At 48.1% G+C, this 15,296-nt stretch overlaps 1 protein-coding gene across 1 annotated transcript in view; it reads right to left on the reverse strand.

The window, feature by feature from the left end:
- LOC137310387 (probable G-protein coupled receptor 139) overlaps nucleotides 1-12,799 on the reverse strand; it is a 165,479-nt gene extending 152,680 nt beyond the window's left edge. The window contains exon 1 of the mRNA XM_067978215.1: nucleotides 12,742-12,799. Coding sequence (XP_067834316.1) covers nucleotides 12,742-12,799 — 58 coding nt within the window. The remainder of the gene's footprint in view (nucleotides 1-12,741) is intronic.
- Nucleotides 12,800-15,296: the final 2,497 nt, after the last annotated feature.

Here is a 15,296-nt window from a genome sequence, read left to right on the forward strand (position 1 = left end):
AGCGTCTGGAAATGAAGGTGCAATGCAGACGGGTCAGGGAGTGTCTGTAAATGAATGAGCAATGTTGACAGGTAAGGGAGTATCTGTATATGAAGGAGCAATGGAGAATCGTCAGAGAGCATCTGTAAATGAAGGAGCAAGGAGACGGGTCAGGGAGCATCTGTGAAGGAAGGAGCCATGGAGACGGGTCAGGGTGTGTCTGTAAATGAAGGAGCAATGGAGACGGGTCAGGGAGTGTCTGTAAATGTAGGAGCAATGGTGACTCGTCAGGGAGTGTCTGTAAATGAAGGTGCAATGGAGACGGGTCAGGGAGTGTCGGCAAATGAAGGAGCAATGGTGACGTGTCAGGGAGTGTCTGTAAATGAAGAAGCAATTGTGACGGGGCAGGGAGTGTCTTTGAAGGAGGGAGCAATGGTGACTGATCAGTGAGTGTCTGTAAATGAAGGAGCAATAGAGACGGGTCAGGGAGTGTCTGTGAAGGAAAGAGCAATGGTGACAGGTAAGGGTGTGTCTGTATGTGAAGGAGCAATGGAGACGGGTCTGGGAGCGTCTTGAAGGAAGGAGCAAGGGTGACGGTCAGGGAGTGTCTGCAAATGAAGGAGCAATGGAGACGGGTCAGGGAGTGTCTGTAAATGAAGGTGCAATGGAGACGGGTCTGGCAGCGTCTTGAAGGAAGGAGCAAGGGTGACGGTCAGGGAGTGTCTGCAAATGAAGGAGCAATGGAGACGGGTCAGGGAGTGTCTGTAAATGAAGGTGCAATGGAGACGGGTCAGGGAGTGTCTGTAAATGAAGGTGCAATGGAGACGGGTCAGGGAGTGTCTGTAAATGAAGGTGCAATGGAGACGGGTCAGGGAGTGTCTCTGAAGGAAGGAGCAAGGGTGACGGTCAGGGAGTGTCTGCAAATGAAGGAGCAATGGAGACGGGTCAGGGAGTGTCTGTAAATGAAGGTGCAATGGAGACGGGTCAGGGAGTGTCTGTAAATGAAGGTGCAATGGAGACGGGTCAGGGAGTGTCTGTAAATGAAGGTGCAATGGAGACGGGTCAGGGAGTGTCTCTGAAGGAAGGAGCAAGGGTGACGGTCAGGGAGTGTCTGCAAATGAAGGAGCAATGGAGACGGGTCAGGGAGTGTCTGTGAATGTCGGAGCAATGGTGACGCGTCAGGGAGTGTCTGTAAATGAAGGTGCAATGGTGACGTGTCAGGGAGTGTCTGTAAATGAAGAAGCAATTGTGACGGGGCAGGGAGTGTCTTTGAAGGAGGGAGCAATGGTGACTGATCAGTGAGTGTCTGTAAATGAAGGAGCAATGGTGACTGGTCAGAAGCATCTGTAAATGAAGGAGAAATGCAGACGGGTCAGGGAGTGTCTGTAAATGAATGAGCAATGGTGACAGGTAAGGGAGTATCTGTAAATGAAGGATCAATCGAGACGGGTCAGGGAGCGTCTGTGAAGGAAAGAGCAATGGTGACGGGTCAGGGAGTGTCTGTATGTGAAGGAGCAATGGAGAATTGTCGGGGAGCGTCTGTAAATGAAGGAACAATGGTGACGGGTCAGGGAGTGTCTCTGAAGGAAGGAGCAATGACGACGGGTCAAGGAGTTTCCGTATGTGAAGGAACAATGGAGTCGGGTCAGGGAGTTTCTGTAAATGAAGGAACAAGGGAGACTGGTCAGGGAACGTCTTAAATGAAGGAGCAATGGTGATGCGTCAAGATGTGTCAGAAAATGAAGTAGCAATGGTGACGGGTCAGTGAGCGCCTATGAAGGAAGGAGCAATGGGGATTGGTCATGGAGTGTCTGCAAATGAAGGAGCATTAGTGACCGGTCAGGGAATGTCTGTTAATGTAGGATCAATGGAGATTGGTCAGGGCGTGCCTGCAAATAAACGGAAATGGAGACATGTCAAGGAGCGTCTGTGAAGGAAGGGGAAATGGAGGGGGGTCGGGAGGATCTGAGAAGAAAGAACATAAGAACATAAGAAATTGGAGCAGGAGTAGGCCAATCGGCCCCTCGAGCCTGCTCCGCCATTCAATAAGATCATGGCTGATCTGATCCCAACCACAAATCTAAAGAACACAAGAAGTCGGAGCAGGACCCGGCCACATAGCCCCTGGGCCCTCTCCGCCACCCACAGGGCATTGACCGATCCGAACTCAGCTTCATGTCCAATTTCCTGCCCGCTCCCCATAACCCCTAATTCCCTTTACTTCTAGGAAACTGTCTATTTCTGTTTTAAATTTATCTAATGATGTAGCTTCCACAGCTTCCTGGGGCAGCAAATTCCACAGACCTACCACCCTCTGAGTGAAGAAGTTTCTCCTCATCTCAGTTTTGAAAGAGCAGCCCCTTATTCTAAGATTATGCCCCCTAGTTCTAGTTTCACCCATCTTTCGGAACATCCTTACTGCATCGGTTCAGGGAGTGTCCATACATGAAGGAGCAATGGAGATGAGTCAGGGATTGTCTGTATATTGAGGAGCAATGGAGAATCGTCAGGCAGCTTCTGTATATGCAGGAGCAATGGAGACGGGTCAGTGCGCATCTGTGAAGGAAGGAGCAATGAAGACGGGTCAGGGATTGTCTGTATATGAAGGAGCAATGAAGACGGGTCAGGGATTGTCTGTATATGAAGGAGCAATGGAGACGGGACAGGGAGTGTCTTTGAAGGAGGGAGCAATGGTGACTGATCAGTGAGTGTCTGTAAATGAAGGAGCAATGGTGACTGGTCAGTGAGTGTCTGTAAATGAAGGAGCAATTGTGACTGGTCAGAAGCGTCTGTAAATGAAGGAGAAATGCAGACGGGTCAGGGAGTGTCTGTAAATGAATGAGCAATGGTGACAGGTCAGGGAGTATCTGCAAATGAAGGATCAATGGAGACGGGACAGGGAGCGTCTGTGAAGGAAAGAGCAATGGTGACGGGTCATAGAATCATAGAATCATAGAAGTTACAACATGGAAACAGGCCCTTCGGCCCAACATGTCCATGTCGCCCAGTTTATACCATTAAGCTAGTCCCAATTGCCTGCACTTGGCCCATATCCCTCTATACCCATCTTACCCATGTAACTGTCCAAATGATTTTTAAAAGACAAAATTGTACCCGCCTCTACTACTGCCTCTGGCAGCTCGTTCCAGACACTCACCACCCTTTGAGTGAAAAAATTGCCCCTCTGGACCCTTTTGTATCTCTCCCCTCTCACCTTAAATCTGTGCCCCCTCGTTATAGACTCCCCTACCTTTGGGAAAAGATTTTGACTATCGACCTTATCTATGCCCCTCATTATTTTATAGACTTCTATAAGATCACCCCTTAACCTCCTACTCTCCAGGGAAAAAAGTCCCAGTCTGTCTAACCTCTCCCTGTAAGTCAAACCATCAAGTCCCGGTAGCATCCTAGTAAATCTTTTCTGCACTCTTTCTAGTTTAATAATATCCTTTCTATAATAGGGTGACCAGAACTGTACACAGTACTCCAAGTGTGGCCTCACCAATGCCCTGTACAACTTCAACAAGACATCCCAACTCCTGCATTCAATGTTCTGACCAATGAAACCAAGCATGCTGAATGCCTTCTTCACCACCCTATCCACCTGTGACTCCACTTTCAAGGAGCTATGAATCTGTACTCCCAGATCTCTTTGTTCTATAACTCTCCCCAACGCCCTACCATTAACGGAGTAGGTCCTGGCCCGATTCGATCTACCAAAATGCATCACCTCACATTTATCTAAATTAAACTCCATCTGCCATTCATCGGCCCACTGGCCCAATTTATCAAGATCCCGTTGCAATCCTAGATAACCTTCTTCACTGTCCACAATGCCACCAATCTTGGTGTCATCTGCAAACTTACTAACCATGCCTCCTAAATTCTCATCCAAATCATTAATATAAATAACAAATAACAGCGGACCCAGCACTGATCCCTGAGGCACACCGCTGGACACAGGCATCCAGTTTGAAAAACAACCCTCTACAACCACCCTCTGTCTTCTGTCGTCAAGCCAATTTTGTATCCAATTGGCTACCTCACCTTGGATCCCATGAGATTTAACCTTATGTAACAACCTACCATGCGGTACCTTGTCAAATGCTTTGCTGAAGTCCATGTAGACCACGTCTACTGCACAGCCCTCATCTATCTTCTTGGTTACCCCTTCAAAAAACTCAATCAAATTCGTGAGACATGATTTTCATCTCACAAAACCACGCTGACTGTTCCTAATTAGTCCCTGCCTCTCCAAATGCCTGTAGATCCTGTCCCTCAGAATACCCTCTAACAACTTACCCACTACAGATGTCAGGCTCACTGGTCTGTAGTTCCCAGGCTTTTCCCTGCCGCCCTTCTTAAACAAAGGCACAACATTTGCTACCCTCCAATCTTCAGGCACCTCACCTGTAGCGGTGGATGATTCAAATATCTCTGCTAGGGGACCCGCAATTTCCTCCCTAACCTCCCATAACGTCCTGGGATACATTTCATCAGGTCCCGGAGATTTATCTACCTTGATGCGCGTTAAGACTTCCAGCACCTCCCTCTCTGTAATATGTACACTCCTCAAGACATCACTATTTATTTCCCCAAGTTCCCTAACATCCATGCCTTTCTCAACCGTAAATACCGATGTGAAATATTCATTCAGGATCTCACCCATCTCTTGTGGTTCCGCACATAGATGACCTTGTTGATCCTTAAGAGGCCCTACTCTCTCCCTAGTTACCCTTTTGCCCTTTATGTATTTGTAGAAGCTCTTTGGATTCACCTTTGCCTGATCTGCCAAAGCAATCTCATATCCCCTTTTTGCCCTCCTGATTTCTCTCTTAACTCTACTCCGGCAATCTCTATACTCTTCAAGGGATCCACTTGATCCCAGCTGCCTATGCATGTCATATGCCTCCTTCTTCTTTTTGACTAGTGCCTCAATCTCCCGAGTCATCCAAGGTTCCCTACTTCTACCAGCCTTGCCCTTCACTTTATAAGGAATGTGCTTACCCTGAACCCTGGTTAACACACTTTTGAAAGCCTCCCACTTACCAGACGTCCCTTTGCCTGCCAACAGACTCTCCCAATCAACTTCTGAAAGTTCCTGTCTAATACCATCAAAATTGGCCTTTCCCCAATTTAGAATTTTAACTTTTGGGCCAGACCTATCCTTCTCCATAGCTATCTTAAAACTAATGGAATTATGATCACTGGTCCCAAAGTGATCCCTCACTAACACTTCTGTCACCTGCCCTTCCTTATTTCCCAAGAGGAGGTCAAGTTTTGCCCCCTCTCTAGTCGGGCCATCCACATACTGAATGAGAAATTCCTCCTGAATACACTCAACAAATTTCTCTCCATCCAAGCCCCTAATGCTATGGCTGTCCCAGTCAATGTTGGGAAAGTTAAAGTCCCCTACTATTACCACCCTATTTTTCTTGCAGCTGTCTGTAATCTCCTTACATATTTGCTCCTCAATTTCCCGTTGACTATTTGGGGGTCTGTAGTACAATCCTATCAAAGTGATCTCTCCCTTCTTATTTTTCAGTTCTACCCATATGGACTCAGTGGGCGAACCCTCGGATATATCCCCTCTCACTACTGCCGTGATGTTCTCCCTAATCAAGAACGCAACTCCCCCTCCTCTCTTACCTCCTGCTCTATCTTTCCTATAGCATCTGTACCCTGGAACATTGAGCTGCCAGTCCTGCCCCTCCCTTAGCCATGTTTCAGTAATAGCTATAACATCCCAGTCCCATGTACCCATCCATGCCCTGAGTTCATCTGCCTTGCCCATCAGACTTCTTGCATTGAAATAAATGCAGTTTAATCTAGACTTCCCTTGGTCTTTGCCCTGCTTTCTCAGACCATCTGTCCGGTCATGTTCTGTACACTCTCCCTTACTGCCTTTTGTTTCTGTCACCACTTTATTTCCCACTGACTTCCTGCATCGGTTCCCATCCCCCTGCCACATTAGTTTAAACCCTCCCCAACAGCACTGGCAAACACTCCCCCTAGGACATTGGTTCCAGTCCTGCCCAGATGCAGACCGTCCAATTTGTACTGGTCCCACCTCCCCCAGAACCGGTTCCAATGGCCCAGGAATTTGAATCCCTCCCTCTTGCACCATCTCTCAAGCCACGTATTCATCTTAGCTATCCTGTCATTCCTACTCTGACTAGCCCGTGGCACTGGTAGCAATCCTGAGATTACTACCTTTGAGGTCCTATTGTTTAGTTTAACTCCTAACTCCCTAAATTCAGCTTGTAGGACCTCATCCTGTTTTTTACCTATATCGTTGGTACCTATATGCACCACGACAACTGGCTGTTCACCCTCCCCCTATAGAATGTCCTGCAGCCGCTCCGAGACATCCTTGACCCTTGCACCAGGGAGGCAACATACCATCCTGGGTCAGGGAGTGTCTGTATGTGAAGGAGCAATGGAGAATTGTCGGGGAGCGTCTGTAAATGAAGGAGCAATGGAGACGGGTCTGGGAGCGTCTTGAAGGAAGGAGCAATGGAGACGGGTCAGGGAGTGTCTCTGAAGGAAGGAGCAAGGGTGACGGTCAGGGAGTGTCTGCAAATGAAGGAGCAATGGTGACGGGTCAGGGAGTGTCTCTGAAGGAAGGAGCAAGGGTGACGGTCAGGGAGTGTCTGCAAATGAAGGAGCAATGGTGACGGGTCAGGGAGTGTCTCTGAAGGAAGGAGCAAGGGTGACGGTCAGGGAGTGTCTGCAAATGAAGGAGCAATGGTGACGGCTCAGGGAGTGTCTCTGAAGGAAGGAGCAATGACGACGGGTCAAGGAGTTTCCGTATGTGAAGGAGCAATGGAGACGGGTCAGCGAGCGTCTGCAAATGAATGAGCAATGGAGACGGATCAGGGAGTTTCTGTAAATAAAGGAGCAATGGAGTCGGGTCAGGGAGCGTCTGTAAATGAAGGAGCAATGGAGACGGGTCAGGGAGCGACTGTGAAGGAAGAATCAAGGGTGACTGGTCAGGGAACGTCTGTAAATGAAGGAGCAATGATGACGCGTCAAGATGTGTCAGAAAATGAAGTAGCAATGGTGACGGGTCAGTGAGCGCCTATGAAGGAAGGAGCAAGGGGGATTGGTCATGGAGTGTCTGCAAATGAAGGAGCATTAGTGACCGGTCAGGGAATGTCTGTAAATGAAGGATCAATGGAGATTGGTCAGGGCGTGCCTGCAAATAAAGGGAAATGGAGACATGTCAAGGAGCGTCTGTGAAGGAAGAGGAAATGGAGGTGGGTCGGGAGCATCTGAGAAGAAAGAAGCAATGGAGACGGGTCAGGGAGTGTCTGTATGTGAAGGAGCAATGGAGATGAGTCAGGGAGCGACTGTAAATGAAGGAGCAATGGTGACGGGTCAGGGAGTTTCTGTAAACGAAGGAGCAATTGTGACGGGGCAGGGAGTGTCTTTGAAGGAGGGAGCAATGGTGACTGATCAGAAAGTGTCTGTAAATGAAGGAGCAATGGTGACTGGTCAGGGAGTGTCTCTGAAGGAAGGAGCAATGACGACGGGTCAAGGAGTTTCCGTATGTGAAGGAGCAATGGTGACGGGTCAGGGAGCATCTGTAAATGACGGAGCAAGGAGACGGGTCATAGAATCATAGAATCATAGAAGTTACAACATGGAAACAGGCCCTTCGGCCCAACATGTCCATGTCGCCCAGTTTATACCACTAAGCTAGTCCCAATTGCCTGCACTTGGCCCATATCCCTCTATACCCATCTTATCCATGTAACTGTCCAAATGCTTTTTAAAAGACAAAATTGTACCCGCCTCGACTACTGCCTCTGGCAGCTCGTTCCAGACACTCACCACCCTTTGAGTGAAAAAATTGCCCCTCTGGACCCTTTTGTATCTCTCCCCTCTCACCTTAAATCTATGTCCCCTCGTTAAAGACTCCCCTACCTTTGGGAAAAGATTTTGACTATCGACCTTATCTATGCCCCTCATTATTTTATAGACTTCTATAAGATCACCCCTTAACCTCCTACTCTCCAGGGAAAAAAGTCCCAGTCTGTCTAACCTCTCCCTGTAAGTCAAACCATCAAGTCCCGGTAGCATCCTAGTAAATCTTTTCTGCACTCTTTCTAGTTTAATAATATCCTTTCTATAATAGGGTGACCAGAACTGTACACAGTACTCCAAGTGTGGCCTCACCAATGCCCTGTACAACTTCAACAAGACATCCCAACTCCTGCATTCAATGTTCTGACCAATGAAACCAAGCATGCCGAATGCCTTCTTCACCACCCTATCCACCTGTGACTCCACTTTCAAGGAGCTATGAATCTGCACTCCTAGATCTCTTTGTTCTATAACTCTCCCCAACGCCCTACCATTAACGGAGTAGGTCCTGGCCCGATTCGATCTACCAAAATGCATCACCTCACATTTATCTAAATTAAACTCCATCTGCCACTCATCGGCCCACTGGCCCAATTGATCAAGATCCCGTTGCAATCCCAGATAACCTTCTTCACTGTCCACAATGCCACCAATCTTGGTGTCATCTGCAAACTTACTAACCATGCCTCCTAAATTCTCATCCAAATCATTAATATAAATAACAAATAACAGCGGACCCAGCACCGATCCCTGAGGCACACCGCTGGACACAGGCATCCAGTTTGAAAAACAACCCTCTACAACCACCCTCTGTCTTCTGTCGTCAAGCCAATTTTGTATCCAATTGGCTACCTCACCTTGGATCCCATGAGATTTAACCTTATGTAACAACCTACCGTGCGGTACCTTGTCAAATGCTTTGCTGAAGTCCATGTAGACCACGTCTACTGCACAGCCCTCATCTATCTTCTTGGTTACCCCTTCAAAAAACTCAATCAAATTCGTGAGACATGATTTTCCTCTCACAAAACCATGCTGACTGTTCCTAATTAGTCCCTGCCTCTCCAAATGCCTGTAGATCCTGTCCCTCAGAATACCCTCTAACAACTTACCCACTACAGATGTCAGGCTCACTGGTCTGTAGTTCCCAGGCTTTTCCCTGCCGCCCTTCTTAAACAAAGGCACAACATTTGCTACCCTCCAATCTTCAGGCACCTCACCTGTAGCGGTGGATGATTCAAATATCTCTGCTAGGGGACCCGCAATTTCCTCCCTAACCTCCCATAACGTCCTGGGATACATTTCATCAGGTCCCGGAGATTTATCTACCTTGATGCGCGTTAAGACTTCCAGCACCTCCCTCTCTGTAATATGTACACTCCTCAAGACATCACTATTTATTTCCCCAAGTTCCCTAACATCCATGCCTTTCTCAACCGTAAATACCGATGTGAAATATTCATTCAGGATCTCACCCATTTCTTGTGGTTCCGCACATAGATGACCTTGTTGATCCTTAAGAGGCCCTACTCTCTCCCTAGTTACCCTTTTGCCCTTTATGTATTTGTAGAAGCTCTTTGGATTCACCTTTGCCTGATCTGCCAAAGCAATCTCATATCCCCTTTTTGCCCTCCTGATTTCTCTCTTAACTCTACTCCGGCAATCTCTATACTCTTCAAGGGATCCACTTGATCCCAGCTGCCTATGCATGTCATATGCCTCCTTCTTCTTTTTGACTAGTGCCTCAATCTCCCGAGTCATCCAAGGTTCCCTACTTCTACCAGCCTTGCCCTTCACTTTATAAGGAATGTGCTTACCCTGAACCCTGGTTAACACACTTTTGAAAGCCTCCCACTTACCAGACGTCCCTTTGCCTGCCAACAGACTCTCCCAATCAACTTCTGAAAGTTCCTGTCTAATACCATCAAAATTGGCCTTTCCCCAATTTAGAATTTTAACTTTTGGGCCAGACCTATCCTTCTCCATAGCTATCTTAAAACTAATGGAATTATGATCACTGGTCCCAAAGTGATCCCTCACTAACACTTCTGTCACCTGCCCTTCCTTATTTCCCAAGAGGAGGTCAAGTTTTGCCCCCTCTCTAGTCGGGCCATCCACATACTGAATGAGAAATTCCTCCTGAATACACTCAACAAATTTCTCTCCATCCAAGCCCCTAATGCTATGGCTGTCCCAGTCAATGTTGGGAAAGTTAAAGTCCCCTACTATTACCACCCAATTTTTCTTGCAGCTGTCTGTAATCTCCTTACATATTTGCTCCTCAATTTCCCGTTGACTATTTGGGGGTCTGTAGTACAATCCTATCAAAGTGATCTCTCCCTTCTTATTTTTCAGTTCTACCCATATAGACTCAGTGGGCGAACCCTCGGATATATCCCCTCTCACTACTGCCGTGATGTTCTCCCTAATCAAGAACGCAACTCCCCCTCCTCTCTTACCTCCTGCTCTATCTTTCCTATAGCATCTGTACCCTGGAACATTGAGCTGCCAGTCCTGCCCCTCCCTTAGCCATGTTTCAGTAATAGCTATAACATCCCAGTCCCATGTACCCATCCATGCCCTAAGTTCATCTGCCTTGCCCATCAGACTTCTTGCATTGAAATAAATGCAGTTTAATCTAGACTTCCCTTGGTCTTTGCCCTGCTTTCTCAGACCATCTGTCCGGTCATGTTCTGTACACTCTCCCTTACTGCCTTTTGTTTCTGTCACCATTTTATTTCCCACTGACTTCCTGCATCGGTTCCCATCCCCCTGCCACATTAGTTTAAACCAATGGTGACCGGTCAGGGAGTGTCTCTGAAGGAAGGAGCAAGGGTGACGGTCAGGGAGTGTCTGCAAATGAAGGAGCAATGGTGACGGGTCAGGGAGCATCTGTGAAGGAAGGAGCAATGAAGACGGGTCAGGGATTGTCTGTATATGAAGGAGCAATGGAGAAGGGTCAGGGAGTGTCTGTAAATGAAGGAGCAATGGAGACGGGTCAGGGAGTGTCTGTGAATGAAGGAGCAATGGTGACGCGTCAGGGAGTGTCTGTAAATGAAGGTTCAATGGAGACGTGTCAGGGAGTGTCTGTAAATGAAGAAGCAATTGTGACGGGGCAGGGAGTGTCTTTGAAGGAGGGAGCAATGGTGACTGATCAGTGAGTGTCTGTAAATGAAGGAGCAATGGTGACTGGTCAGAAGCGTCTGTAAATGAAAGAGCAATGGAGTCGGGTCAGGGAGCGTCTGTGAAGGAAGAATCAAGGGTGACTGGTCAGCGAACGTCTGTAAATGAAGGAGCAATGGTGATGCGTCAAGATGTGTCAGTAAATGAAGTCGCAATGGAGACGGGTCAGGGAGTGTCGTGAATGCAAGAGCAATAGTGACGCGTCAGCGAGCGCCTGTGAATGAAGGAGCAAGGGGGATTGGTCATGGAGTGTCTGTTAATGAAGGAGCATTCGTGACCGGTCAGGGAATGTCTGTAAATGAAGGAGCAATGGAGATTGGTCAGGGCGTGCCTGTAAATAAAGGGAAATGGAGACATGTCAAGGAGCGTCGATGAAGCAAGGGGAAATGGAGGTGGGTCGGGAGCATCTGAGAAGAAAGAAGCAATGGAGACGGGCCGGGAGCGTCTGTAAATGAAGGAGCAATGGAGACGGGCCGGGAGCGTCTGTAAATGAAGGAGCAATGGAGACGGGCCGGGAGCGTCTGTAAATGAAGGAGCAATGGTGACGGTCAGGGAGCATCTATAAATGTAGGAGCAACGGTGATGGGTCAGGGAGCGTGTGTAAAGGAAAGACCAATAGTGACAGCTCAGTGAAGGATGGGGAAATGGATATGGGACAGGGAGTGTCCGTAAATAAAGGAGCAATGGAGACGGGTCATGAAGTATCTGTAAACGATGGTGCAATTGTGACAGGTCAGGGAGTATCTGTACATGAAGGAGCAATGGAGTATTGTCAGTGAGTGTCAGTAAATGAAGGAGCAAGGAGACGGGTCAGGGAGCGTCTGTAAGTTATAGAATCATAGAATCATAGAAGTTACAACATGGAAACAGGCCCTTCGGCCCAACATGTCCATGTCGCCCAGTTTATACCACTAAGCTAGTCCCAATTGCCTGCACTTGGCCCATATCCCTCTATACCCATCTTACCCATGTAACTGTCCAAATGCTTTTTAAAAGACAAAATTGTACCCGCCTCGACTACTGCCTCTGGCAGCTCGTTCCAGACACTCACCACCCTTTGAGTGAAAAAATTGCCCCTCTGGACCCTTTTTTATCTCTCCCCTCTCACCTTAAATCTATGCCCCCTCGTTATAGACTCCCCGACCTTTGGGAAAAGATTTTGACTATCTACCTTATCTATGCACCTCATTATTTTATACACTTCTATAAGATCACCCCTTAACCTCCTACTCTCCAGGGAAAAAAGTCCCAGTCTGTCTAACCTCTCCCTATAAGTCAAACCATCAAGTCCCGGTAGCATCCTAGTAAATCTTTTCTGCACTCTTTCTAGTTTAATAATATCCTTTCTATAATAGGGTGACCAGAACTGTACACAGTACTCCAAGTGTGGCCTCACCAATGCCCTGTACAACTTCAACAAGACATCCCAACTCCTGCATTCAATGTTCTGACCAATGAAACCAAGCATGCCGAATGCCTTCTTCACCATCCTATCCACCTGTGACTCCACTTTCAAGGAGCTATGAACCTGTACTCCTAGATCTCTTTGTTCTATAACTCTCCCCAACGCCCGACCATTAACGGAGTAGGTCCTGGCCCGATTCGATCCACCAAAATGCATCACCTCACATTTATCTAAATTAAACTCCATCTGCCATTCATCGGCCCACTGGCCCAATTGATCAAGATCCCGTTGCAATCCCAGATAACCTTCTTCACTGTCCACAATGCCACCAATCTTGGTGTCATCTGCAAACTTACGAACCATGCCTCCTAAATTATGGAGCAATGGGGACGGGTCAGGGAGTGTTTGGAAATGAAGGAGCAATGGAGACGGGTCAGGGACTGTCTGTAAATAAAGGAGCAATGGAGATGGGACAGGGAGTGTTCCTTAAATGAAGGAGCAATGGAGACGGGTCCTGGATTGTCTCTGAAGGAAGCAGCAAGGGTGACGTGTCAGGTGGTGCCCGTAAACGAAGGTGCAATGGTGACATGTCAGGGAGTGTCTGTATATGAAGGAGGATTGGAGAATGGTCAGGGAGCGTCTGTAAATGAAGGAGCAATGGCGATGGTTCGGGGATTGTTTGTAAATGAAGGAGCAATGGAGACTGGTCAGGGAGTGTCTGTGAATGCAGGAACAATGATCACGGGTCAGGGAGTGTCTGTGAATGAAGGAGCAATGGAGAAGGGACAGGGAGTGTCCGTAAATGAAGGAGCAATGGCGACGGGTCAGGGAGCGTCTGTGAAGGAAGGATCAATGCAGACAGGTCAGGGAGTGTCTATAAACAAAGGTGCAATGGTGACAGGTCAGGGAGTGTCTGTATATGAAGATATGAAGGAGCAATGGAGTATTGCCAGGGAGAGTCAGTAAATGAAGTAGCAAGGAGACGGATCAGGGAGCGTCTGTAAATTATGGAGCAATGGAGACGGGTCAGGGAGCGTCTGTAAATGAAGCGGCAATGGTGACGGGTCAGGGAGCATCTGTAAATGTAGGAGCAACGGAGACTGGCCAGGGAGCGTGTGTAAAGGAAAGACCAATGGTGATGGGTCAGTCAAGGATGGGTAAATGGAGATTGGTCAGGGAGTGTCTGCAAATGAAGGAGCAACGGAGACGGTCAGGGCGCGTCAGTAAATGAAGCAGCAATGTGGATGGATCAGTGCGAGTCTGCAAATGAAGGAGCAACGGAATCTGGTTCGGGAGCATCTGTGAAGGACAGAGGAATGGAGACGGTCAAGGAGTGTCTGTGAATGAAGAAGCAAATGAGATGCGTCAGGGAATGTCTGTAAAGGAAGGAGTAATGGCGGCTGTTCAGGGAGCGTCTGTGAAGGAAGGAGCAATGGTGACGGGTCACGGAGCGTTTGTAAAAGAAGGAGCAATGGAGAATCGTCAGGGAGCTTCTGTAAATGAAGGAGCAATGGAGACGGGTCAGGGAGTGTCTGTATAAGAAGGAGCAATGGAGAATGATCAGGGAGCGTCCGTAAATGAAGGAGCAAGAGACGAGTCTGGAAGCGTCTATAAATGAAGAGCAATGGAGGTGGGTCAGGGATTGTTTGTAAATGAAGGAGCAATGGAGACGGGTAAGGGAGTGTCTGTAAATGAAGGAGCAATGGTGACGGGTTAGGCAGCGTCAGTGAAGCAGCGAGCAAGGGAGACTGGTCAGGGAACGTTGGTAAATGAAGGAGCAACTGTGAAGTGTCAGGGTATGTCAGTAAATGAAGGAGCAATAGAGAGGGGTCAGGTCGTGTCTGTGAATGCAGGAGCGATAGAGACGGGTCAGGGAGTGTCTGCAAATGAAGGAGCAATTGAGACGTGTCAGGGAGTGTCTGTAAATGAAGGAGCAATGGTGACGGGTCAGGGATTGTCAGTAAATGAAGGAGCAATGGAGACGTGTTATGGAATTTCTATAAATGAAGGAGCAATGGAGACGGGTCAGGGAGTGTATCTAAATGGAGGAGCAATGGAGACGGGATAGGAGCGTCTGTGAAGGAAGGAGCAAGCTTGACTTGTCAGGGAGCGTCTGTAAATGTAGCAGCAAAGGAGACGGGTCAGGGAGCGTCTGTAACTGAAGGGGCAATTGTGACGGGTCAGAGAGCATCTGTAAATGTAGGAGCAACGGAGACTGGTCAGGGAGCGTGTGTAAAGGAAAGACCAATGGTGACGGGTCAGTGAAGGATGGGTAAATGGAGATGGGTCAGGGCGTCTGTAAATGAAGGAGCAACGGAGATGGTCAGGACGCGTCAGTAAATGAAGCAGCAATGGGGATGGATCAGTGCGTGACTGCAAATGAAGGAGTAACGGATTCTGGTTCGGGAGCATCTGTGAAGGACGGAGGAATGGAGACGGTCAGGGAGTGTCTGTAAATGAAGGAGCAAGGGAGACTGGTCAGGGAACGTCGATAAATGAAAGAGCAACGGTGACGTGTCAGGGTGTGTCAGTAAATGAAGGAGCAACAGAGACGGATCAGGTCGTGTCGGTGATTGCAGGAGCGATGGAGACGGGTCAGGGAGTGTCTGTAAACGAAGGTGTAATGGTGACATGTCAGGGAATGTCTGTACATGAAGGAGCAAGGAGACGAGTCAGGGGGCTTCTGTAAATGAAGGAGCAATGGAGATGGGTCGGGGATTGTTTGTAAATGAAGGAACAACGGTGACGCGTCAGGGTGTGTCAGTAAATGAACGAGCAATGGAGACGGGTTAGGGAGTGCCTGTGAATGAAGGAGCAATGGTGACGGGTTAGGGGGTGTCTGTAAATGAAGGAGCAATGG

Source organism: Heptranchias perlo, unplaced genomic scaffold (genome assembly GCF_035084215.1).
Source record: "Heptranchias perlo isolate sHepPer1 unplaced genomic scaffold, sHepPer1.hap1 HAP1_SCAFFOLD_250, whole genome shotgun sequence".
In the NCBI taxonomy this organism is placed as follows: Eukaryota; Metazoa; Chordata; class Chondrichthyes; order Hexanchiformes; family Hexanchidae; genus Heptranchias; species Heptranchias perlo.